General features: G+C 50.8%; 1 protein-coding gene across 1 annotated transcript; it reads right to left on the bottom strand.

Annotated features, from left to right (window-relative positions):
* Positions 1 to 839: 839 nt before the first annotated feature.
* MOGAT2 (monoacylglycerol O-acyltransferase 2) lies at positions 840 to 22,529 on the bottom strand. Its single transcript, XM_062639247.1, has 6 exons — positions 22,397 to 22,529; positions 13,881 to 14,059; positions 5,729 to 5,933; positions 2,979 to 3,153; positions 2,550 to 2,749; positions 840 to 1,064 (listed from the first exon to the last, which is right to left on the bottom strand). The coding sequence occupies exons 1-6, from the start codon at positions 22,488 to 22,490 to the stop codon at positions 910 to 912; spliced, it is 1,008 nt and encodes a 335-aa protein (XP_062495231.1). The 5' UTR covers positions 22,491 to 22,529; the 3' UTR covers positions 840 to 909.
* Between the last annotated feature and the right edge of the window lie 4,591 nt (positions 22,530 to 27,120).

Genomic DNA, 27,120 nt, shown 5'->3' with positions numbered 1-27,120 from the left:
GTGGAGAATGGGATCTGGGAAGAGAAAGGAATGGAAAGGGAAAAGGTGATGGGGTAAAGGCTCCAAAACTTCCACGTTGCAAAATCCCATGAAGAGCAGAGTTTATTAAAGTTCTGGATATCAAGAAGCAGCAGCTGCTTAAAGCCTTGATCCTCCACCAAATGTGGCTTTATGAGCCATATTTCCTGCCCCAAATCACTTCTCCCATCTCCTGGCCATGCTCCCTCCTTAGGAAATAAGAGAGATGGTGCTTCCATAGCTGGTGACTAATCCAAGGTGTTCCCATGAAGAGGTGTCTGGGGTTAAATGATAAGCAGGAAAAGTGGAGCCCAGGTAGGAAAAACCCTCTGGATGAGCCTTTGCCCTTTATAAATGCTTTACTTCTTTTGCCCTGGTGGGGTACAGCATCGTGATGCTGCTTGTGGGTACCCAGCACCATGCTACAAGTATGAGCTTTGTGATAACTGTGGTTTAGGTGATGGGAAAAGAGCCCAGAGCAACTAAAGACGTGAAGAGCACAAGCAAGCAATGAGTATTTGTTGATGTAGACAAACTGTATTTAAAAAGACAGGTGTACTCAGCAGAAATTATGGCTCATCATTCCATTTCCAGCTGAATATAATGCGAAGGAAACCTTCAGGAATTCCTATTTCCCTGGAGGGAAGCCATACTGGAAGTGGGAGTTTTCTGCTGGAGTGTTTGAGTAGTGCTGGCCACAGATAGGATCCTTTCTTCTTTATATCTTTCATGTGTCCTATAGGGAGAAAAGATGGAAACTCTTTCCCTACACCCATGCAAGTGATGGGAAAATCAAGTCTTTCTCCCTACACTGTACAGACCATATGTTGTTCTGGAGGTAAGGGAAAACTTGGAGCTTGATCTCCATGGTTTCATCTTGCTTGAGGAGCTCTATATGAATTCCAGGTGTCTGTCTTCTGGGATGTTATATTTAGCTTTGTGCTCCTCAAAGAGCTTGCTCAATTCGTTTAGGTATTTCTCATGGACTCGATCCACCTCTTCCTCAGAGGGTTTGCGGTTCCTCTGCACTGGAATTGGTTTCCCAACTGGAAAACAAACACAGGCATTAGGAACAGACAGTGTCAGGTCCCTCTGAAGGGTTTGCACATCTTGGCACAGAGCTGGGGTCTCCAAGGATGCACTGGATGGATTGACAGGACCAGTCATATCCTGGAGTTTGGGGGTAGCACAGCCAAGGAGGTAAGGAGATGGAGGTTCAGATACTGGCTCTGATGTTGGTCTCAAAGGTCTCATCTATCTTTGCCTCAGTTTCCCCATCTGTAAAGCTGCTTAATGCCAAAGACCCTCTGTGTAGCATTATGAAGTAGAAAGTGCTGCATCCCAATGCGGTCCCTCCAGCCTAACATCTCAGATGTGCTGCACATAAAGACAACATCATCCTAATGATGTTTCCATGTGGCCTTGGGAATCTGCATGGCAAATGGGGACACTGAGGCACTGGGGAGCCCCAGACCACTTAAATACACTAGTGATTGGGATGCTTCCACTTTACTCAGATTAAAGATTCTGTGAAACATCTGGTTTTTATTAGTGCCCATATATCTCTATGAAATCGTGCTTTTTTTCAAGGGTAAATCTAATTAATTTGATTCCTATCAATAGAAGAAGCTCCTTCCCACCTCCCAGAGCCACCAGCAGCAGGACCAGGCACCTGCAAAGGACATGAGGTCCAGGTGATGCCTCTCTTGCTCTCCTCTCTTACTCAAACTGTGTTTGTCAAGCGCGGGAGGGTTTCATCATTGAGTAAGGCTGCTCCTCCTCAGGTTAATGAAGAGCCCTTGTGATACTGCACAGCTCATAAACCCCTTGAGACAATCCAAACAGGTTGTAAAGCAATTAGAAGTAATTGCTGGCTGTCAAACCTCATCAGTGGGGCGAGATCTGACCTTTCCAAACCACCTCTTTCATTAGGCTACTTCACACAGCATCAACCGCTCTGATGGGTTCCAACAGCTCCGTGGGGCAAGGATGGAGTTGATGAAACCAGGCAGAAGTGCTTCAAAACCAAAGGCTTGCTTTGAATTTGGTCTCCTATGAGCATGATCTCTGCTGGAAACATCTTGCCATGCAAATAGGTTGAGGGTTGCAGCTGTGTCTGCATGGGACACTGAGCAAACCTGCAAACTGCTTAGGTGTTGCCCTGTTTGTGCTTGTAAAATTGGCTTGGAAGAAGTATAACCCACTGTTATTGCAGTGGTTTTTATTACTGGGTTGTGCTGGGTTTGGCTGCATCCCACACAGATAATGAGATGGATGTGTGTGCTCTGGAGCTTTGCTTTGATGCATAGATGGCCTGGGCTTTGTCTTAAGGCCAAGACAGAGATCCAAATCAGCGTGACACATGAGCAGTTGAGGATGCTTCGTTGCCAGCATGTTTCTAGCCCACCACAGCATGATGCTCCAGCTTGGCATCTCCATCCAGGACAATAACACAGCCCAGGGGATGTCCCTCGTCCCCCCACTGGCCATGCTGAGTGTAGCTGTATTGTGTTGGCCAAGGAAGGACTTACCCACAGTGTAGATAGGCCGACGGTAGGGTACCAACCCGAAGCTGTACTGGAAGATGCCCCTTGCATGGAAGAGGGGAAGGGAGATGCCCATGAACTTCTGGAGCTGGTGCTGGACCCTCCGTAGCCAGGAGCCCTGGGGGTTTCTTACTTGCTCAAAGAGGTCATTCTCCCCAAAGGAAAAGACAGGGACCAGGGGCGTGCTGTGAGGAGTTGAACCCAATATGAGGGCATGAAGATCAGCAAAGCCCACCCCAAAACACCTTCCCCCCTCTCAAATAGTTCTTCTGCAGGGGGTTGGTACTAAATGATCGCAAGGTCCTTTCCAACCCAAACCATTCCATGATTCTATGATTCTCAAACCAGCAGGAACACCCCATGAAGCAGCCACATCCCTCCCCAAGGGCCCCTTGAGCCCATCCCCTGCATCACCCATGCTCGATGGCCAGGCGAACAAATCCCTTCCTCTTCTTCAGCAGCAAGGTGCAGGATCCCGGCCGAGCATCCAGCGCCTCCCGTGCCCCACCGATGATGATGGCCAGCACATTCCCACCCTTTGGGTTCTTCAGCACGTAGGATGCGCTCTCCTTGTCCGAGGAGACAAGGCCTGTGGGGCAGAGAGGAAGAAAGCATCTATATCTGTAAAACCCACATGACTGTGGTTTGCTCTGTACCTTTTCCCCCCATTATCCAGCTCCAAAGGGATGCTGGACACCTTATTGTCAGAGTTTTCCTACACTTTGGCAATCTCAGCCCAGCTGCCCTCAAAGATGCTGGATTCATGGAATGATAGAATGGTTTGGGTTGGAAAGGACCTTAAGATCATCCAGTTCCAACCCCCTGCCATGTCACCCAAGACTTGCATGAACATGCAGTTCTCCCTTTGCTGTCTGGCCTAAGAGTGAGAAACAGGGAAAAATCAGGGAAAAAAGTAAACTGAGGACTAAGTGCTCACAATCCCCAGGGAAAATCTGTTTCGGTTTGTTGTCAAATGAAACCCAGTTCAATCCTGACCAGCTCTAAAGTCAGGGAAGCATTTGCTTTAGGTTAAAAGAAGCACAGATTTCAGTGCATGCTGCTGGAGGGGGCTTGGAGCAATCTGCTCTAGTGGAAGGTGTCCCTGCCCATGGTGAGGGGTTGGAACTGGATGAGCTTTAATGTCCTTTCCAACCCAAACCATTCTATGACTATGGATTTAAAGTGGAATTTTACGCAGAATTTGGTCCCTGGATGTTATTTCCTTGCAAAATCTCAAATCTTTCATTCGGGAAATGACAGAGCAACATGGGTTTGATTCTTTAAAGAAACCCTTGTTTCAGGAGCAATTTAAAACCTCTTTGTCCAAAGGATGCAATGGACCTAAAAATGAGCTCTGCACCCAGCTCCCACATTGCAGTGATTAAACCATCCCTCGCCTGGGCCAGATCTCTCCCATATCTCACTGTTATGATTCCTTGCTCTCCATGTAAATATTTTTCCAGCAGCAGGAGCCAGAGTTTATGTGGAAAACAGGATGATGACAGCCCCGGGGTATCTCAGGAGGACCTGGATGCCTGTGTTTAGTCTATTGAATCCCACATACAGGATGGGCCCATTGAGCTGCAGAAGGGACTGTTTCCCAAGCTCACCGGTGAGAGGAGGAGGTCATCTCTTCCTGGTGTCTATAACTCTCTCCACATTCCTTTCCCCTTCTCTCCATCTATTTTTTACCTATTCCTTTTCATTCCTGCTTCCCCTCCTGCCATGTGGTTTTGCAACAGTGGGAGCTGCTGTTTGCATCCTCTCTTATATGCTTTACAGAATGGGCTGAGATTGGAAGGGACCACTGAATTTTAGTTAGTCTAACCTCAATCAGGGTCACCCACAGCACGTTGCTCAGGATTGTGTCCATAGAGCTCCTAAATATCTCCAGGGAAAGAGGCTCCATAACCTTTCTGAGCAACCTATGTGAGCTGCTGGAGTAGGTTCAAAGAAGGGCAATGGAGCTGATGCAGGGCCTGGAGCCCAAGTGTGATGGGGAAGGGCTGAGGGAGCTGGGGGGTTCAGTGTGGAGAAGAGAAGGCTCAGGGGGGACCTGATGGCTGCCTACAAGTGCCTGAGAGGAGGATGGAGCCAGGAGGGGCTGGGCTCTGCTCCCAAGGAACAAGGGATGGGACAAGAGGAACCGGCCTCAAGCTGCACCAGGGCAGGTTTAGATGGAGCTGAGGAACAATTCCTGCCCCAGAGGGTGCTCAGGCATTGGAACAGGCTGCCCAGGGCAGGGCTGCAGTCACCGGCCCTGCAAGTGTTCACACCCCGTGGAGACGAGGCCTCAGTGCCATGGGGCAGTGGTGGCCTTGGCAGTGCTGGGGAACGGTTGGACTGGATGAGCTTAAAGGGCTTTCCTGACCTCATTGATTCTATGATTCTGTGATTCTATTCTGATGCTCAGAAATTCTTCCTCATGTTCCTGTGGACCTTTCTATGGTTTATGCTTGTTGCCTCTTGTTCAGAGCAAAAATTAAAAGGTATGGCAGCAATTTTCAGTGCTGAATGAAATCTAACCCCATATTTGTATGAAATACAGCAATACAGTCTGAGAATTCTCCTCCCCATAACATGTTTTGCAAATCACAGACCACCAGCAGAGAATCAGTGTTTTTCACTCCCCACAGTTCAGGCACTCACTTTGCACATCACGTGTTAAGTAGATCAGGCAAATCTAAGTACAGGAGAGAGAAGCTCCAAGAAATCCACAAGAAACCCATTCTCAGCCTATTTGTGGCACAAAGACTATTGAGTATCTTAAAAATAAGCCAACAGTTTGTATTTGTTGAAGGTTGGACTGGGCTTGGAGCAAGCTGCTCTAGTGGAAGGCATCCCTGCCCATGGCAGGGAGTTGGAACTGGATGAGCTTTAAGGTCCCTTCCAACCCAAACCAGTCTGGGATTCTGTGATTTTACCATGAACAAGTGTTGCTTAGAATACAGGACATTTCTGACAGTGTATTTACCTTTCCAAGTGCATCAATAAATGATGCAGTAGTTTCTTAGCAAACACAGTAAGTTAATGTCTTCCCACATTCTTTGCAATGGAATCCATAAGGTGCATGGGATCCATCAGCGTAGATAAGGACAAACAGACCCTTGACTCCTCTTCCCCTTGTGGCTTCATCCCCTGTTCCCCCACTCATCCCTGCTTACCTCCACTCATCAGGTAGTCCCTGAAGAAGGGGATGCGAAACCACATGGGGAGGATCATCAGGTGTGGGGTGATGCCCGGGAAGAGCGTGGAAAAGCCCGATGCCTCCGTGCAGAAATTGATAAAGGCTCCTGCTGCCAGGACCCCATGGGGATGAAATCCCATCAGGTAGTTCTGCCTAGGGTCCAGCTCCACCGTCTTCACCAGCTGCAAGCCAGATGGGAGCAAAAAGGGGCCATGAGTTAGTGCTGCTGCCTTACGGGGCTGGAGCATTGGCTATGGGGAGCAGATGGGGGATCCTTGGAAGGGGGTCCATGGCATAGTTTTGTTCCTGCTGTACAAGAAGGATGTGGCTGGGCTGGAGAGGGGCCAGAGAAGGGCCACAAAGATGCTCCAAGGGCTGGGCAGCAGTGAGGAAAGGCTGAGAGAGCTGGGACTGTTCAGCTGGAGAAGAGAAGGCGCAGGGAGACCTGATCCATGTGCCAGGAGGTAAAGGGGGGCTGCAGGGAAGATGGAGGCTCCCTTTGGACAAGGAGTCCCATGGGAGAGCCCAGGGGTGATGGGCACAAGTTACTGCTGGGAGATTCCCAAGAGGGAAACTTTTCCAGTGATAATGACCACCACTGGAATAATGCCCCCAGGGAAGCAGTGACCCCCCAGCGTTGGACACTGTTAAGATGGGGCTGCACAGGGTGCTGGGCATCCAGTCTAGGTCATTCTTTGCCTGGAAAGGTTGGAGCAGATGATCCTTGAGGTCCCTTCAACCTGGGATTCTGCATTTCTATGACTGGACGTCTGCCCAAGTTTTACCAGGAAGAGGGAATGTGGAATGCCTGTGTCCAGTGTATAGGGATGGACAGCACGGATTGCAGGCACAGCCCTTGGAGGCTACCTAAGCAGCTGCATGAAACACTCGGGCAGTCTGCCGCTGGGTTTGAAGCCTGGGAGATCCTACATGGGACAGCAGAGATAAGGCACAACCAGGATGTGGACCCTGTGGGTTACACTCGCTATGGACTCCCCAGAGGAGAGGGGCTGCTGTTGCAAACCCACCCTCCAGCTATGCCGCTGAGAAGACCCTGCCCTGCCAACACCAGCCAACAGGAGCGGTCCAAACTGAGTGATTCCTGTGGATGCCGAGGATGCTCACAGCACCAGGGAAGGATGAACCCTCCCAAGGTTAACCCTAACAGAGCCACCATGAATCTCCATTCAACTCAACAGCCCCTGTGCTCAAGAAGAACCAAAGCCCAGCGCCTTTTACCACGTCACCCCTCCAGCAGCCTGGTCCCATCCTCCCTCGGGAGCAGCTCCTGGTGCCTGTGTTTTCCTAGAAGCAGCCAGAACCACAGGTTAATCACGAGGGTGCATTTTACTTTCTTACATCATGGCTAATTTCCCCTCTGCCCTAAGGCTCTGTTGACTGTACACATGTGCCCATTCAAGCGCCTGCTCCTAATGAGAGGAATGGACAAACAAGGGTTCCACTGCTGCCCGGTGTAGAGGTACCTAAGCAGGAAGAGGGGCAGATGGCTGAGTTACTGAGTGCCTGGGGCCCCTGCCTCCTTTTTGAGTCATTTCAGCTTACATCAATGTTTCCTGCATCCATCTTCTGCTTCCAAACAGCCTTTCATCCCTGGGTGATTTATAGGAGGGAGGTGAGATGCTCGGGTGTGTTGGAAACATGCTGTATGTGTGCAGCATAGAAGAGGGGATGACAGCAGGCTCAGTGCCTGGTTGTAACCCAAGGTCACTGCATCCTCCTTGATAATGAAGAGTTGAGCTCAGGGTACCCACTGAGCTGTGCAGACTGCTTCAGTGGGAGTTCACCTGCGATAAGGCACCTTATAAGACATCCCAATGTGCTGGTGCTCTGGTTAATGTTTCCTGCATTATAACACAAGAGTTGTCCCTGCAATAGCTCTGACAACATCTTAGTGACCAAGTTGAATTCTGTGCCTCTATTAGGTTTGTAAACTGGGCATTTTTCAGGCATAAGGAAAGGATGGAAGAGAAGGTCCTCATTTTGTCATAGTGTCTGCTCCCATTTGGATGACATGGGCAGGACTTGAAGCCAAAGAGCTTGTACAAGGCAACCTGACCTATTTGAAGCTGTCCCTGCTCATTGCAGGGGGGCTGGACATGATGAGCTTTAAAGGTCCCTTTGACCCAAACCATTCTATGATTCTATGATCTGTAGCAGAGGAGAGACTTTGGTCTTGACTTTGGTCAAGCCCTCTGGACTCTAAGCCTGGAAAATCTCCCTCTGGAAACTGTTTAACACAGAAGCTCCATCCTCCCACTTATTGTTCCCAGTGTTGGTTCACTTCTTCCCTGTCTCCATGCCAGAGGTCAACCTCTGTTCCCAGACTGCCAGGGAAGTTAATGCTTGACACCAGACAACCCAACTCTCCTGCAGTGAAGAGCTCAATGGGGCTGGGGTTGAGGTGCAGAGGGCTGTGAATCCCCTCCCTCCTGCCGTGGGTGCGTTGGCATCTCCTCACCCACCGGATGGCATTTGCTGCTTTAGGTTTTCTGGCTGAGTTGAAGCTTTAATCATTGCCAAAGGACTCAAGGGTCCAGCCAGGCTGGTCCGTGAGTAAACAAGGGGTTGAACCAAAGTTTCCTTGGTGAGACAAGGCCAGTTTCTCATCTCAGCATGTCGCATTAATGTGTGCCTCTGCTCTGGAGCCAGGCTGAGAGAGCTGGGCTGGGGCAGCCTGGAGAAGAAAAGGCTCCTGAAGGGGAGACCTGAGAGCAGCTCCAGTGCCTAAAGGGGCTGCAGGAAAGCTGGAGAGGGGCTTGGGACAAGGGCCTGTAGGGCCAGGCCAAGGGGAATGGCTTTAACCTGCCCGAGGGGAGACTGAGCTGAGCTCTTAGGCAGAAGCTCTTCCCTGTGAGGGTGCTGAGGCGCTGGCACAGGGTGCCCAGAGAAGCTGTGGCTGCCCCATCCCTGGCAGTGTTCAAGGGCAGGTTGGACACAGGGGCTTGGAGCAAGCTGCTCCAGTGGAAGGGGTCCAGTTTGGATAGGACTTCACCACCCTCATTCGCAGTTCTGGGTAAGGATGGCAGCTCCAAAAAGCCCAAGTGTTCTCTTGCTCTTGTGCGATGCTGCTTTTGGAGGTCTTTAGGACCTCCTATATCCTTATCCTTACGGTAGGACACAGTCCTGTGGTGGACCTGACCCCAGCCATGGCCTCTTTCTTACTTAAAGTCAAAGAAGAGAGGGTCAAGAGCAGGACAGAGGAGTTCCTCAGGAAGGACACAGTTGTGGCTCTGGGCCATTTGGCCATGGCTTGCTTTTGCCCTAAGGACCTCTCATCTCTCCTTCAGCCAAGAGAAGGAAGCAAAGACCAGCAGTGCTATTTAACATCATGGGCCGTGACACAAAACCCCCAGTCACAAATAACATCATTCTTCTATGAAAAGAAGGAAAACATTCCTGGTCGGGCTGGGTGCACGTGAAGTGGAGCTCTTCCCCCTCCGCAATGCCTTGTACCTCCCCAGAAGCACGATATACCCTCAAACAACCCCGGTCATGGTTCATGCAGTTATGAGAATGAATGAGTTATGGGATGGAGCCATCCCAGATCACAGCTCCTAGGGTTCAACAAGTTCTCTAATAGCTCATTTTAGTTATGCTAACAAAGAAGCCCAATGTAGCCTGTCCCCAGGCGCAATGACACAGGTTGGGACTCTGCCAGTTGCTATAGATGTTAAGGTCCAACTGACACTTAGATAACCCCAAGGCTGGTGAAATGTGTCCTGTGGCTCTTCAGAAGGGAAAAAACAGCGCAGTGAAGGCCACAGGGACCTTGGCCGCATAAAAGACACTTTTGAGGCTGCACTGAATAAAGCTGCTAAGATGGTGCCTGCTGGGGTTGCTTTGAATGATGACAGCACCCAAAGAAAGAATTTGTCCCTCTAAGACCTTAATTTTAGCTTCCAGATGACAGATTTAACTCGTAATCCAGGTTGTGTGATAAAGGTGAAATGTCTTCTCTAAACCAAGCATCCAACCCTAACTTATAGCCACCAAGAAGGATGGTGACTTCTGCTTGGGGACTACAGTAGAGATGGATCTCATCAAGCTTATGCTTTAGAATCACAGAATCATAGAATCGTTTGGGTTGGAAAGGACCTTAAGATCATCCAGTTCCAACCCCCTGCCATGGGCAGGGACACCTCACACTAAACCATGGCACCCAAGGCTCTGTCCAACCTGGCCTTGAACACTGCCAGGGATGGAGCATTCACAACCTCCCTGGGCAACCCATTCCAGTGCCTCAGCACCCTTACAGGAAAGAACTTCTTCCTTAGATCCGACCTGAACTTCCCCTGTTACAGTCTGAACCCACCACTCCTTGTCCTATCACTGCAGTCCCTGATGAAGAGTCCCTCCCCAGCATCCTTGCAGCCCCCTTCACACACTGGAAGCTGCTCTGAGGTCTCCACACAGCTTCTCTTCTCCAGGCTCAACAGCCCCAGTGTTCTCAGCCTGGCTCCATACAGGAGCTGCTCCAGCCCCTGAGCATCCTCGTGGCCTCCTCTGGACTTGTTCCAACAGCTCCATGTCCTTTTTATGTTGAAGACACCAGAACTGCACACAATGCTGCAAGTGGGGTCTCACAAGAGCAGAGCAGAGGGGCAGGATCATTCCCCATTTCACCCTCGTCCTCATCTTCTGCACATCAATGGCTCTCCTCAGCTGAGGGTACCAAAACACCCTGGCTGTGTGAGGGAGGTTGGTGACAGTGGGTTTACAGTATCAGAAGGTGATGGGGCTGGGAAGAAGCAGCAGTGAAGATGTGCATCCCCATGGCCACGAGATGGAGAAGTTTGGTTTGACTGTAATGCTGAGTGCATCCTTCCTAATAAAGATGTGCTGATAAATTATCATGAAAACCATGCAAGTAAACATAAGGGGGTTGACCTGGATGAGCTTTAAGGTCCCTTCAACCCAAGCCATTCCATGATTTTATTAAAAACATAGGGGGATGAAGCAAAGCTAACTTTCCTGTGCAATGCACGGGACTTCACCTGGAATTCTCACTGTTTTCTTGTCCTTTACCTTTCAAAACCACTCAAACTTACTCAGATCCTGCCTGACCCTATAGCAAACCCCTAACTAAAAGCCGTCCATCTCCAAGGGGAATAACCCAAGCAGCAGCGGGATTTGTGCAAGGGTGGCATCAGCAGAGGGTGCTGCTTGCACACACTGAGCGCAGAGCCTGCTCAATCCCATGTGCCCGACACTGCAGCACCGTGCCAATCCGTGCTGCTCAGATCCCTAGGAAACAGATGCTCATCCCAACGTCTCTCTGCTTCCAGGACTGCAAACATGCGCAGGGATCCTTTACAGGCAGCATTTAAAGCCACTTCCTAAACTGAAATAGGCAGCTCCTCCTGTCTCCAATCACTGATGCTTGGCTAGGCTGAGCTCGCTGCTGGGACCTGGAGGATTAGGAGACAAGTTGAATCTTCCCTGGATGACTGATTCTCCAGGGCTGAACAGACTCAATCTGTGCACAAACACAGCCCAGGGAGGCGGGTGCCCATCTGGGTCCATGTCCCCAAATACCACTCCCCTTTTGTCCCTGTGCTGGATGGGGATTTGGGAAGTGGGGTTGTTCGGTCTGGAGAAGAGAAGGCTCCTGAAGGGGAGACCTGAGAGCAGCTCCAGTGCCTAAAGGGGCTGCAGGAAAGCTGGAGAGGGGCTTGGGACAAGGGATGTAGGGCCAGGCCAAGGGGAATGGCTTTAACCTGCCCGAGGGGAGACTGAGCTGAGCTCTTAGGCAGAAGCTCTTCCCTGTGAGGGTGCTGAGGCGCTGGCACAGGGTGCCCAGAGAAGCTGTGGCTGCCCCATCCCTGGCAGTGTTCAAGGCCAGGTTGGACACAGGGGCTTGGAGCAAGCTGCTCCAGTGGAAGGGGACCCTGCCCGGGGCAGGGGTTGGAGCTGGAGGAGCTTTAAGCTCCCTTCCAACCCAAACCATTCTAGGAGTCAGTGATTGTAAAGGCAAGGTCCAGCTGTGCACATTCAGATCGAAAGCTCAGCTTAGTTCACTGTGACAGCAGTGTACAGGATGGTTAAAGCAATGTTTCAAATGCTTAACTTCCACCCCGCTAGGCACAAATCAGCTCATGCCCAGTGCTATGAAATGAAATCCTTTCCATACAAGGAAGCAAACACATTTGGGGTTTTAACTGGGGAAAAAAGCTGGCACATGTGGGATGTAACAGAGTATAAAACCAGGAATGGCCTGGGTATGTGGGGCAGGGTTTGCATGGGCTAACCAGGGAGTTTCGAGTGAAACAAGTAGGGAGCAGGGAGGTGTTCACATTGTGTGGTTCACCCTTGCTGCAGGATGCTGGGGATGCCAAATGGTTTTCCATGATATAGCGGCAAATGCGTTCAGAATGGGCTGCTAAATCTTATATTGTGGCTTAGAAAGTGCAGAAGACTGAGAAGCTGTCTTTGGGAAATAGCATGACGTGATTGCTTGGTTATAATACTCTGGTCATCACGGTTTGGTTTCTGATGTCCTTTTGTGCACCCTCCTCTGACTTCTCCCACCCCAGCCATAAGGAAGGCTCCAGGGAACCTTTCCTGGCCTTCAATCCCAGTAACCACACTCCCTCTATTGGTCTTTAATGGTAAAGGTCTTACTGGTCTTACGGGCCTGCACCCAGGAAAGGAAGGGCAAACACTGCCCCATGGGGTTCATAAGGGGTTCCATGTCCTTACAGAGGGATGGGAGAAGAATTGTTGCTCTGAGCAGGCAGCCAAGATTTAGCAGAGAGGCTGGTTGGACACTGCCCAAGCAGCAGCTTATGGCCAGGAATAATTTAAAGAGCCTATATTGCATATAATCATTACAGCCACATAAATAGCTCAAGGATTCTAGCATCTTCTAAGGCAAAGCTTGAGAATAATTTATCAGGAGCCCATCCTGTGTTTCCTATTAAATGTCATAAAATATAACCTGTCTCTTATGACAAAGCTCCCTGCAAGGTTTCCTGGGATGTGTTCCCATTCCTCCCCATAAAGTCATGATAAACCTTTTGGGAACCTTCATTGAAGCTCATCCAGAAGCCCTTAAATCACAGAATCATGGAATCATCCAGGTTGGAAAAGCCCTTTAAGCTCATCCGCTCCAACTGTTCCCAGCACTGCCAAGGCCACCACTGCCCCATGGCACTGAGGCCTCGTCTCCATGGGGTGTGAACCCTTGCAGGGCCGGTGCCTGCAGCCCTGCCCTGGGCAGCCTGTTCCAATGCCTGAGCACCCTCTGGGGCAGGAATTGTTCCTCAGCTCCATCTAAACCTGCCCTGGTGCAGCTTGAGGCCGGTTCCTCTTGTCCCATCCCTTGTTCCTTGGGAGCAGAGCCCAGCCCCTCCTGGCTCCATCCTCCTCTCAGGCACTTGTAGGCAGCCATCAGGTCCCCCCTGAGCCTTCTCTTCTCCACACTGAACCCCCCAGGTCCTACTCAGCCATTCTTCAAATCATATTTAATCTCAGAGATTTGCCATATATGACCCACAGCAGGTCCTCAGCATCACTTTCTGCCTTGCAAAGAGCAAAGAAACCCAATGGCAGACAATCAAAGGATGTGATTGTGAAAATGATGGTCTTCTTTTATACTGGGTCTTGCAGTAATCTGGGACCTGGGAAGATGATAGAATCATTGAATCATAGAACAGTTTGGGTTGGAAAGGACCTTAAGATCATCCAGTTCCAACCCCCCTGCCATAGGCAGGGACACCTCACACTAAACCATGTCATCCAAGGCTCTATCCAGCCTGGCCTTGAACACTGCCAGGGATGGAGCATTCACAGCTTCCTTGGGCAACCCATTCCAGTGCCTCAGCACCCTCACAGTAAAGAACTTCTGCTTTATATCCAATCTAAACTTCCCCTGTTTCAGTGTGAACTCACCACCCCTTGTCCTATTGCCTCAGTCCCTAATGAAGAGTCCCTCTCCAGCACCCTTCTAGCCCTCTTCAGATGCAGGTTAGAAAATGATGGATACATGATCCTTCAACACTGACCTCCCAGAGCCCCATGCCAGAAGTCCTTGCCCCAAACTGCCTCCAGACACCAAAGACAAAGGTGGTCCTTATGAAATCAGTGCTTATGGAATCGGCGGCACTTACCGTGATGGGGAAATAGTCCCTCATGTACCTCCAGACAACGCTGTTCCGGATGGCATGGATCCGTCTCCCACCTTTGCAGGGCTTCTCCCTGTCTTTGAACCACCACACGGCATAGAGGACACAGAGCAGCCAAAAACGGGTGAAGAAGAGGGCGATGAAGGCAGCTGTGCAGCACTGTGCTGAGGGAAAAGCCAGTGGTGAGGTAGCAGTTGGATCAGGTGGGCTTTGGGAAGGGAATGATCATAGGATCCCGGACTGGTTTGAGTTGGAAGGGACCTTAAAGCTCCTCCAGCTCCAGCCCCTGCCACGGGCAGGGACCCCTTCCACTAGAGCAGCTTGCTCCAAGCCCCTGTGTCCAACCTGGCCTTGAACACTGCCAGGGACGGGGCAGCCACAGCTTCTCTGGGCACCCTGTGCCAGCGCCTCAGCACCCTCACAGGGAAGAGCTTCTGCCTTATTTCCAGCCTAAATCTCCCCTGTTTCAGTTTGAACCCATCACCCCTTGTCCTATCGCTACAGTCCCTGATGAAGAGTCCCTCTCTAACGATGCACTTGGAGGGACTCTGGTGCTGGGACAGAGCCCATCACTGGGCTTGCTGCTGGGTTACTTCATCATTGTGAAGGCATCTTGGATGCAGGGAAGGTTTCTTTCCTATCTATACCCTGGAGAGGAACCAAGCACCACCCTTGCAGCAACCACCTAGTTCTCAAAGCCCACCATGTCTTCCTTTCCCCACAGTTTTCCTTGTGGATCAGAGCTCTGTCCCTTTGCTGTCTGGCCCTTCTCTGGAGTCAGACTGATCCCTGCAATGAAAATGTCCCTGTTTTACCCCAAACCTCCTGTTAATACACTCTGATGACACCCGGCATCTTGCAGTGGCAGCAGAACAGGGCACTGTGCCCTGTCTGTACAGTCCCCAACAGCTTTGTCCTGAGCTAATGAGTCACCATTTTAATTGTCCTTGATTTTTAATGTCATCTGCCCATATGTAAGATTTTACTCTTTATTGAGTTATTTCTTATTGATTTTGGACCTTTTCCTCCACTCCTTGGATTCACTCTCAGCTCTAATCCTGGCCTCTAGAGGATTTTCAGCCTTTTCAGTTCTGTGTCATCACTGATTTTAGAAGAATGATTTATTTCATTCCTTAAGACATTAATGATTTGGGACCTTCCCAAGCCATTAAAGACTTTTCTGAGCTGCTTCCAGTCACTGCTCAGCTTTTTCCTCCACCTTCCACCTCCTTCATGCCCTGTTTTGGCATGGGAACAGGAGAAGAAAAGGGTGTGCAAACAGGAATCACTTGTGGCATCAAATCCCACCAAAGTCTGCAGTGATGGGGAATTGCTGCTGGCCACCCAATGCCAACTTAGCAAAGCAGATGCCCTAAGAAGTGCCTGGGAAGAGCTGTGTCCTCTGGTGCTGTAGACTAAAATACCCCATTGATCAAAGCCCTTTGCTGTCCCCAGCTCATGGGTTACATCATGTGTGGTGGGTTCTATATGATGTTCTTCTCTGGATCTTCATCACAGATCCAGCACTCAGGGCTGAAGGATGTGAGGATGGAGATGCCCTGCTCAGCTTCCAGTTTAGGTAGATACACCCATGCCCTCATCCTCTGAGACCTGGATTGTAATCTTTGGGAGCCACCTGACTCCTGACCTCTCCAGCTCAGCTCGGCTCAGTCCTATGAGGGAAAAGGTACATGATGCTCTCATGTAAGACATCCTTGTACTTCCTGTTTACTTAGGATAAATTAGTAAGTATTTTTTTAGTCTTGGTTTTGGTGACAAGTCCCCCTTATCCCAGAGCTTTGCATGTAAAGATAAATCCCTGTGCCTAAAACCCTGGCATGATCATGGGGAACATAGAATCAGACTGGTTTTGAATGGAAAGGACCTTAAAGCTCATCCAGCTCCAACGCCTCCCACGGGCAGGGGCATCTTCCACTAGAGCAGCTTGCTCCAAGCCCCTGTGTCCAACCTCAGTCTCCCCTCGAGCAGGTTAAAGCCATTCCCCTTGGCCTGTCCCTACATCCCTTGTCCCAAGCCCCTCTCCAGGTTTCCTGCAGCCCCTTTAGGCACTGGAGCTGCTCTAAGGTCTCTTTGGAGCCTTAAACCTCCTTAAAGCTGAAATGGGATCTGATGTCCTCATGTAGGTAGAGACACTGTGCCTGGATCAGCACTAGCACAGAGCATGGGGAATCAGTGCAACAGAGCAACAGGTCCAACCCGTAATGCACCTTCCAGGCCAGCACAAATCACTGCTCATGCCTGGTGCCACTCCTTTCAAAGGCCACAGACACCATCTTTATAACCCTTGAGGAAAACAGCCCAGAGCATGAAACCAAGCTCCAGGGTCCACATGAGTCATGAACTCTGCTTGAGGAGCAATGCAGAGGTTGCACTTTTACTGCACATGGGAGCTGGGTCATCAGGTCTGCTGCAGAAGTGGCTAATAATCTATTCCCTCTTTATTGTAGCGTGCAAAGCTCAAAGAGCACTCTGCAGAATGAAGCACTTATCACCCAAGTGAGGCTTAATCTTGCAATGATAGAATTATCCATTTCTCCCCCATTCATAGGCAACTCAACTTTTGTCTTATTTCAGGGCAGAATTTGCACACAGAGACCTTCCCTCAATATTCAGGTTATTTTGCTTTCTATGCTTATAAAATACTACAAGGATGCTGGAGAGGGACTGCAGTGACAGGACAAGGGGCGATGGGTTCAGACTGAAACAGGGGAAGTTTAGATTGGAGATAAGGAAGAAGTTCTTTACTGTGAGGGTGCTGAGGCACTGGAATGGGTTGCCCAGGGAGGTTGTGAATGCTCCATCCCTGGCAGTGTTCAAGGCCAGGTTGGACAGAGTCTTGGGTGCCATGGTTTAGTGTGAGGTGTCCCTGCCCATGGCAGGGGGTTGGAACTGGATGATCTTAAGGTCCTTTCCATCTCAAACCATTCCATGGTTCTACGCTCCCCGTGATCATTGCTTTCTTCCCTTTGAGTGTAACCCCAAGAGGCAAATGAGGAATAAGGAAGGTTTCTTGCCTGTCCCTCCCTGGCTGGGGACCATTCAGAGCTGCCTGGATGGGAGCCACATTTCCTCAGCATCTGCTTTCCTGCACACCACTCATCATTTTGGGGCTGGCTGCCAGCAAACACTTTAAGGGATATCTTGAGCGTGGCATTAGGCTCCTGGCCAGGGAACCTCAGCAGACACCTCCCCTCTGGGGGCAAAGCCCAGCCTGTGTGCCCGCAAAGGGCTGTTGGATCTCGGAAATGACATGGAAGGGATGGCAGCCTGTGTCAGGATGGGGACGGGGGCAGGCTGCAAGTCATGCATTAGAAGCCCATCCTTGAAGCCCGTCAGCTGCCAGGGCTCTGCACAGCCAGACAAATGCTCCAGCTTAGCATCATGGAATACTTTGGGTTGGAAGGGACTTTAAAGGTCATCCAGTTCCAGCCCCAATTTGCTCATGGGAACAAGTTCTTTGGCGAGGATGGGAATATCAGGCACACAAATGGCAATGAGATGTGGTTATGAGGTGGCTCTGCCTCGCTGCCTTTGCAGTATTCTTTAGGGGACAGGAGGGAGAATAACCTTTACAATTCAGCCATAGCATCACTATAATGTCTACCTTCCACTTTTCTGCCCCCATAATCATAGAATCATGGAATGGTTTGGGTTGGAAAGGGCCTTAAGTTCCAACCCTCTGCCATGGGAAGTGTTCAAGGCCAGGTTGGACACATGGGCTTGGAGCAAGCTGCTCTAGTGGAAGGGGTCCCTGCCCGTGGCAGGGGTTGGAGCTGGATGGGCTTTAAGGTCCCTTCATCCCAAACCAGTTTGGGATTCTGTGATTTTATGTATATGCCACGAGCTCCAAGTGAGCCACAGGCTACAAAGCACGCGGAAGACTTCCCTGGCCAAATCCAAACAGGATTCACATCCCATCCAAGCGCTGCTGGGCCCAGCATTGCTGCTAACCCAGCATTTGCTCATGCAGCCCAAAACAGGGGAAACAGCAGCCTGTGGAGAGAGCTTTTTTGGCATCACAGCAGCCCCAGAGTGAGTCAGGTCCTTATTGCACTTGTCAAAAGGGTTTCCAAGATGCACATTGCTGAGGTCCCCAGTGCCAGCCTTGGCAGTGACAGCGTGCACAGAGGCTGTCCCAGGCTATGGACTACACTCAGCCTTCAAGGAGCTTGACTCCCGCTGGCCCCATGTGCCCTTTGAGCCAACCCTGCTGATGGACAGGGTCCAAAGGCTGTTGTACACTGGGTCTGCAGAGGCGACATGAGCAGGTCTCCTGCCTCTGCACTGGGTTTGTCTGCAGGGGTTCAGCCACACACTGATGCTTCTGCATGGTGCGCCTGGATGGATGCTCTTGGCCAAGCCCATGGAGACCAGGAATGAGAGAGGCCGCAGGTTTGGGCATCACCTGCTGATTTTGGTGCCTTGTAGAGTCATAGAATCACAAAATCCCAGCCTGGTTTGGGCTGGAAGGGACCTTAAAGCTCCTCCAGCTCCAACCCCTGCCACAGGCAGGGACCCCTTCCACTGGAGCAGCTTGCTCCAAGCCCCTGTGTCCAGCCTGGCCTTGAACACTGCCAGGGATGGGGCAGCCACAGCTTCTCTGGGCACCCTGTGCCAGCGCCTCAGCACCCTCACAGGGAAGAGCTTCTGCCTAAGAGCTCAGCTCAGTCTCCCCTCGGGCAGGTTAAAGCCATTCCCCTTGGCCTGGCCCTACAGGCCCTTGTCCCAAGCCCCTCTCCAGGTTTCCTGCAGTCCCTTTAGGCACTGGAATCCTTTAGGTGTTAGAAGCCTGGCTCCTCTGCATTAGGAGGGGGCACTTGTCAGTACTAGGATCCTGCAGCGGGAAGGCAATGTGGTCCCCACTCCATGCCCTGCATCCCATCCTTTCACTATGCACTCTCCTCCAATCAGCCGCCGGCATCTGAAGCCAACATCTCCTTTTGTCTCCGTGCCCTTTACTAGGAGCATCCTCGAGGAAACCAGCTGCAGGGACAATGCCTGTTGCCTGTTGTGAGCTGCTGCTCCCTGCCAGCACCGGGGTCAAGCTGCTCCAGTCATCCAGCACCCTGTGGAGAATGAATGAGCCCCTTACTCTGCTCTTGGCTTCTCAGGGGCTGCATTAGCACAACCATAGCAACGGCAGCCTGCAAGCAGTGCTGCTGGATCCCCAGCCAAAGGGCTGTGCAAAGCTCTGCCTTCACTCTAATGTGTGCTTTCACGAGCCCTGTTCTAGCAGCAGATGCCACAAGTCTGTATGAGGATAAAGGAGAAGCCAGAGGCCAAATCCTGACCATGGAAGGTCTGATCTCTGTGCCTGAGGGTTATAACATAGCGTTTGGCATCTCATGGGATGACATTAAGGGTATCCCATAGGATCGAGCTTCTACTGCTACTAAACTGGGAGCTTTTGGATGAAAACCTCCAGGCTTAAAGAAACTTAATGAAATGGATCAAACCAGCTGGAATCGCTTGGTGGGGTTTGGTTATCACGTCTCTACTGCCTTTCTTATGGCATTTCTTAACTGCTTTGGCTTCAATATCACAAAACCCACCCAAAATCAAAGTAAAACTGTTCCAGAGGTGATAGTAATGTCTGGAAGTGCAGCCATGGAGGAGCTGTGGCTTTGGGTCACATCCCCATTCAGAGCAGGCTGCATTTCCCCACAGGAGGCAGAGCCTGTGTTTCGAGCATCTCCGTGTTACCTTTTCATTCCTCCCTCCTGATCATTTCCTGCTTTTCTGCTGGCTCAGAAGTGATTGCTATCACTGAAAACTCAAGAGACAGCTTGTTCGCAACACCAAGAAGGGAAAAACCTGAAGGACAAGTTGCTTTGCTGGAAAACACTGTAAAAGCTCTGTAAGGCCCAGCTGCACCTGAGCTGGGAGCGGGGATGTTTTGCTGCATCCCTTGTTAACACAGTGGCCGCATCTCTACTGCATCGCATCCCATCCAGGCACCATGGAAGGAGATCTGGGGGCAGGGGCAGAGGGAGCTCCAGAGCACCCCAGAATGTCCCACTATGGAGGGTTGGATCCAAGGCTGCATGGCTTTGGACAGATCTCACGTGCGCTGTTAACAACACCCATGTCTCCTCCTGCAAGGTGTTCTCCAGTGGGTTGAGTACATCTGGGATCAGTTCTGCACTGGAAGAGCCCCAGGGTCTACAATGCAAATCCAGGATGACACCAACTGCTCTGCACTCTCCATGCCATAACTCCTTCGGGGCAGCTCAGCTGGCTGTGCCACTGCTGCAACAGTGGGGTTTCCTCTCCGTCTAGAGAGGGATGCTGTCAGCGCTATCCCAGAGCAGCCCAAGGGGACACACACTGGTTACACCTCTCCAAAGCAACTCGGCAGAGCCATAGGAAGCTCTTCCCTGTGAGGGTGCTGAGGCGCTGGCACAGGGTGCCCAGAGAAGCTGTGGCTGCCCCATCCCTGGCAGTGTTGAAGGCCAGGTTGGACACAGGGGCTTGGAGCAAGCTGCTCCAGTGGAAGGGGTCCCTGCCCGTGGCAGGGGTTGGAGCTGGAGGAGCTTTAAGGTCCCTTCCAACACAAACCACTCTGGGATTCCATGTCCTGCTGAGCCAGTGGGTGAACAGCACTGCCCAGTGATGTCCATGTGATACAGGGTTAACCAATGTACAGGGGGGTTGTACAGGGGGGTTAGAGGAATCTGCTTGCTTAAACAAAAGTATTGTCTGTACCTATCATGCCTACTAAGCAGAACAAAGGCACCAACCATTGATAAGGAAAAGCAGACACCTGGTTCTATCAAGGAAAAGCAGAGCCCTGATTCTACTGATAAGCAGCTATTGATAAGGAAAAGCAGATGCCTGAAGGGAGAGATGCAGGTGGGTTATGGCTGGGACACCGACCAAACCCTAAGGCCATACGTGAAGACTAAAAGGTGAAAAGTGCAAGAAGAGGAAGCCTCATTTACTTCATCTTGAAGACCCCTACCCACAGGAGGAAGACTCAGTTACTTCATCTTGAGACCCTACCCACGACCAGAGGGGGCACTGCGCAGGTGCAGAGGACCTTCTGGCTCATTATAATACGAAGCAGGGATAGGACATGAATATGTATAGGCGTGTTGTGCAACCTTATGAATATATATAACTTTAGAGAATAAATGTAGAGGGAAACAACACTGAAGCACGCATGACTTTGGGGAATTATCCCCGTGCGTCTCAGCGCTGAATAAAAAGCATACCTGCTTTACAACTTGAACGAGTCGTGGAGTCAATCCGCGCATCACATGTTGTTAATTCTCTTCCAAAAGAGGCAGCCTCATCCATCCCAGGTACCAGCAAAGGTCCCTGCTCTCTGCCATTGCCCAAAGTGTGCCAACATGGAATCGCATAGAGTTTGGAAAAGCATTACTTAGCATGGGCTGAACCTATGCCATGAAGCATTCAAACACCTATGGCATCAGGACCAGTATGGCCCAGTGCTCCGGTGCATCAGATACTGGTGCAGAGCTGACCACTCAGCTGCACGTAGCAGTCTCAAAACCTTATCCAGGCTCTGAAGCAGAGCCTATGCCTCTTTGCAGGTATTGTTTTGGACCCATACAGAGACAAAGATCTGCTGCCTCTAAGTATTGGGGTATTCAAAACCTCTCCTGCCACAACAAACTAAAAACTTCACACAGATCCCATCTGAGATTAAGGATTGACATGACAATGGGAAACTCCGGGATGTCACCTTCCAGCTGGGCTCCTGATGGGCTGTAAATGGCCTCAGGCTGTTTGCACTCTGATAGCTTACCTCTGGGCCTCCCATCTCCTTATTTCCCAGTGCATCCTATCCAAAACCCCCTGTCTCTCCTTTCCATCAGCACCCGATGCCTTCCACACAGCAGTTTGTCTGGGTCCCAGTTTGCTAATGTGTCTGTTCCCAAGCCTGCTTGGGTTTCCTTGGAAGAATTCCCTTTTGGGGTGAGCAGGGACATGTGTATAAAGCAAAGTGCCTGTTCCCAGGGCTGCAAAGCAGAGTCCTCCATGCTCCTCCCAGTGTCCCACCCTCAAGCATGGGAATGCCATTCCTGAGGACAGACCCTGAGCAGGGCAGCACTTTAGACCAGGAAAACTGAACTTATGGAGCAAGAGAAGCTGGAACTCCGTGGGTGTAGGTGCTGTATGAGGCATGTTGGTACTCCCATGCGCTTCCCTAGTGCCCCCGTGCTCAGAAACAACAAAGCAACCCAGAAAAGGGGGCAAAAGTTAACTAACTCAATGAGAACAAGCCTCCATCCTCCTCTTCATACAGTGAGACAAGCAGAGATGTGCAAGTGCAATGTCTCCTCCTAATCCCTTGTCCTAACATGGCCTGGGATTCCCTGCAGGCTCCCAGAAGACGCCTCTAATTCCACTTTCCTTCCATCCCAGACCTTTGTACCCATATGTACTTGGGGCTGGGGAGGGAAGGAGCTGGGATAAAGCTATTGTGGCTCCTCAGAAGAGAAGATTTCTCTTACCTAGAGCTAGGAAGCTGAAGACCCAATGAACCACCGATGCCGTCTGAAGCCTCCTGTGCAGCGGCACGGAGAGGGGAGCGAACTCAATCTTCATCTTGGGCTCTGCACCCACGTCTCAGGAGGAGAAGGGAGCTCCACAATTGGTGAATGCAAAGTGCAAAGTCAATATTGACCCAGCCTTACAGGAGAGGGGATTGGGCAATGTACAGTGCTGGTGGTGGTGGTTGCCTGCAGCCACCCTCCCACATGGGGAGGAGAAGGAGGCTGCCGGAGGTGTAACCCGCTTTGTGTCAATGTGACTCAGCATGTGGTTAGAGGGTGAGGAGCTCCTGCTTTACCACTCAAACCCGGGGAATAAACTCCTTTCTGGACCCAACTGTGTCTTCGAATGTCCGAATTCTGCAATATTTGGATGTTCATGGAGAGGATGAAGCATTTGGAGCAAGTCCAGAGGAGGCCACGAGGATGCTCAGGGGCTGGAGCAGCTCCTGTATGGAGCCAGGCTGAGAACACTGGGGCTGTTGAGCCTGGAGAAGAGAAGCTGCGTGGAGACCTCAGAGCAGCTTCCAGTGTGTGAAGGGGGCTGCAAGGATGCTGGGGAGGGACTCTTCATTAGAGACTGGAGTGATAGGACAAGGGGTGATGGGGTCAGACTGAAACAGGGGAAGTTCAGGTTGGAGATAAGGCATTGGAACTGGCTTCCAAGGATGTTGTGACTGCCCCATCCCAGGCAGTGTTCAAGGCCAGGTTGGACACAGGGGCTTGGAGCAAGCTGCTTGAGTGGAAGGAGTCCCTGCCCGTGGAAGGGGTTGGAACTGGATTAGCTTTAAGCTCCTTTCCAACCCAAACCAGGCTGGGATTCTATGATTTGTGTGTGTGAACCAGGCCTTATTTCCCCCATTCCCCTACAAACCACCCTGTGCAGAGCAGGAAGGGACAAGCATGGGCAGTTCAAGTGTATTTGCAAGTGATACGGGGTGAAGGGATTTCAGTCTCAGCCAAGGAGGTGGGGAAACAACACAAAGGGGTTTCACTGAGGGCAGGGATACATGAGCAGCATCACGCCTCTGACAAAGGGATGGATGGATGGATGGATGGATGGATGGATGGATGGATGGAGCAGACAAGTACCCACACACATGTTTCTGTGGTGTATGAGGAAGGCAATGCTGCCTCCAACCGCAATCAGAGCCTCAGCCGAGGCACATACAAAGAGCTGTGATTTACTGAATGGAAAAAACTGCCATTCAGAAATTTTGGGGAAAAAAATCCGCATGGAACAGAGAAAGTGCTCAGGTAAACACAGAAACCATCTTGTGCGAGGCCTGGGAAAACCAAGGGTCTGGTGGTAACCAGGATACAGCATAAGGCTGCTAGGAGGCTGAACTGAACAATGAGCCAGCCCACTGCTAGAGCACCGCCACGCATACAAAGGCATCGGTGAGAAAATGAACATGAGCCGGCTGCAGTGTGCGCTCGCAGCCCAGAAAGCAACCGTATCCTGGGCTGCATCCAAAGGAGCGTGACCAGCAGGGCGAAGGAGGTGATCCTGCCCCTCTGCTCTGCTCTTGTGAGACCTCACCTGCAGCATTGTGTGCAGTTCTGGTGTCCTCAACATAAGAAGGACATGGAACTGTTGGAACGAGTCCAGAGGAGGCCACGAGGATGAGCAGGGGCTGGAGCAGCTCCTGTATGGAGCCAGGCTGAGAACATTGGGGCTGTTCAGCCTGGAGAAGAGAAGCTGCGTGGAGAGCTCAGAGCAGCTTCCAGTGTGTGTGAAGGGGGCTACAAGGATGCTGGGGAGGGACTCTTCATCAGGGACTGCAGTGATAGGACAAGGGGTGATGGGTTCAAACTGAAACAGGGGAAGTTTAGATTGGATATGAGGAAGAAGTTCTTTACTGTGAGGGTGCTGAGGCACTGGAATGGGTTGCCCAGGGAGGTTGTGAATGCTCCATCCCTGGCAGTGTTCAAGGCCAGGTTGGACAGAGCCTTGGGTGCCATGGTTTAGTGTGAGGTGTCCCTGCCCATTGGTATCGGGGGTGGAACTGGATGATCTTAAGGTCGTTTCCAACCCTAACAATTCTATGATTCCATGATTCTATCATTCACTGAGCCAAGGGGCATCTCAGATCCCCAAACCTCCCCACCACCAGAAATTACAGAACAAAATGGAGCACAGCCCTTGGCAAAAGCAAAGCAGAGGTGTTAGGTGGAAAATAACCCCTTATTTTTGTCAGGATATGAGGCATTTACATCTGCTAGACTTCATTTCTGGAGTCACTGCAAACAACAGGGCTCCGGTGTAACCCCAAAGGCTCTCTTCCTAAAGACACCAATTGCTTCAACTGAGCTGAAAGCGGTTTAGGTTTTGCTTGAATCTCTCCCCATCCTTTGTCTTCTGCTGCTCTGAAAGCAAAGAGTCTTTTAACTCTTTCAGCTCTGTTGCTTGGAGATGAGATGTTTCCTATGAGGAACCACCAGCAATGCTGTGGGCAGATCTGCAGGTCCAGAGCTCCTCATCTTCCTGAGCTGTGCAACCCCCAATACAGTCATAGAATCACAGAATGGTTTGGCTTGGAAAGGACCTTAAGATCATCCAGTTCCAACCCCCTGCCATGGCCAGGGACACCTCACACTAAACCATGTCAGGAGGGTCCATGGTGTGTCCAAGGAGGGGACACCCCTGGTCCAGAGGTGATGCTTCAAGGTGTTTTCCATCCTGAAGTCCTGGTTGGTACCAAGCTTTGCCAGGGACCTCTTCAGGTTTACTCTAGTGTAAATGGTCATACCTGAGCTCTGGGTGCTCTGGCACAGTTGAGCACCTCAGACTACAGCCAAGGCACTGATTTCTCTGCAGGAACCCATCCCTGAAGGCCTCGCCTTGCTCTTTGCCAGTCGCATTGTCCTGCTCTGCTCCTTTCCTCTTGCTTTCTCCCCCTGTCACTGTCCAAACTGTGGCAGGGGAACTGCAGATGTGGGTGGCTGTCAGAAAAGGTGCCATCAGCTCTGGCACTGCTTTACAGGTAGGTCCTGGCCTCATGTCATCAACCCCATCCCTACTAACGGGTGTTGCTACTGTTGGAACATCCTTCACAACTCAGTAGTCATGGGATCATCTTAGAGGATTGGAAGGCCAAAACCAAACCCCAAAACCAACCTTATGGAATAGACTAGTATAAACCTATCCGGTCAAAATAGGAAGACGGAGTTTAGCTTTACAGTGACTTCATATGGGTCTAGGATGGAAATGGAGAGGGGAAGAGTCATCTGCTGTGTCTGTGGGGACCAGCACACTTCAGAGTGTCCTAGAAAGGAGCCATGCGATGGTATAACCTTATATCACATCTGTCCTTGTAATACCCCAAACCCCATCTTCCATGCTCTGGGGGAAGTGATTATATGGGATGAGAAGGATTTCTACTGGGAAGTGAGAAGATAGGGATTTATCCCCAGGCTTTCTGTATAATTTTCAGCAAGTCCCTATCTGCGCACAGGTGATGACTTGCAATTTAAAAGCAGTGATAACAGTGCAGAAAACCTCACTTAGACGAACCTCTCCATGGTAGGAACTATCCACCAAAAGGCCCATCCAACTTCTCCTGTAGCCACATGTTTCTCTGGTCACTTACATTCTCCTTCTCTTGTTCTCTTTGCTGACTTGGGTTTCCGTTGCAGATAGGGTGAGGGTGGATGGTCCCCATGGCAGCATCAGAGGCAGATCATAGAATCGTGGAATCCCAAATTGGAAAGGACCTCAAGGATCATCTGCTTCAGCCTTTCTAGGCAAAGCATGACCTAGGCTACATGGCCCAGCACCCTGCGCATCCCAGTATTCAGTAGATCATTGCTGAGCTGTGACTGCAGGGATGGAAGGGACCCCTGGGACCAGCCATGACCACAGTAATCCCTACAATCCCATGTCAGCACCCGTTTAATTTACCCCCATTGCTTAATTCTCACCTCGATGGCTTTTAAACCTCATTATCTGTAATTTTCTTGCCATTTCCCCTTGTTTCCTAACATCCACTCACATACACGTGGCCCCTGAGGTAGCTCCAACTCCATCCTCCTTGGCTTTTCCATTTGCAGGTATTTATAGCCATTTATCCAATTTCTTTTGCTTGCATTTAGCCTGGAACATTAAGTTCCTTTAATCCCTCAATAGGTCGTTCTCTGTAATCCCTTTATCACTGGCCTTTGGACCAATGGATCAATGTCCATCTCTGAGTACAAGGAGGAACCCATAAAGCCCTGAGTCACCCAGCTCTTGGCTTCTGCAAGTCACTGAGCTTTGCAATGCAGCACAGTGGGATGTGCCCATGGGACTTCATGAGTGGAGCAGGCTGCACATGGAGACCTGGCCATGCTCCAGGGTAGGGGCTAAGAAAGCCTAACACGGAGGACATGAAGAGACACATGTAAGGGACAATGCAATGCCAGGAAGGCATAGGTATCCTGCTTTCCCTGCCAGAGGAAGCTGGTCGTGGCTCCTTGTTGAAGGCCCACCACATGTAGACCCTATGGGACTTGATGCTGCAGCACAGGAGATATAAGCACTCTCAAAATCACTGTTCCTCTCTTCAGATCATAGATAACACACTTTTTTTCCCCCTAAAGCCTTTCAGTCATTCCTAGTATCATAGAATCATAGAATCCCAGACTGGTTTGGGTTGGAAGGGACCTTAAAGCTCATGCAGTTCAAACCCCCTGCCATGGGTAGG

Source organism: Pezoporus occidentalis, unplaced genomic scaffold (genome assembly GCF_034315485.1).
Source record: "Pezoporus occidentalis ecotype Australia unplaced genomic scaffold, CSIRO_AGI_Poc_V1 ctg6, whole genome shotgun sequence".
Taxonomy (NCBI): domain Eukaryota; kingdom Metazoa; phylum Chordata; class Aves; order Psittaciformes; family Psittacidae; genus Pezoporus; species Pezoporus occidentalis.
The sequence above is the reverse complement of the archived record's forward strand: the minus strand, read 5'-3'. Positions and strand labels throughout refer to the sequence as shown.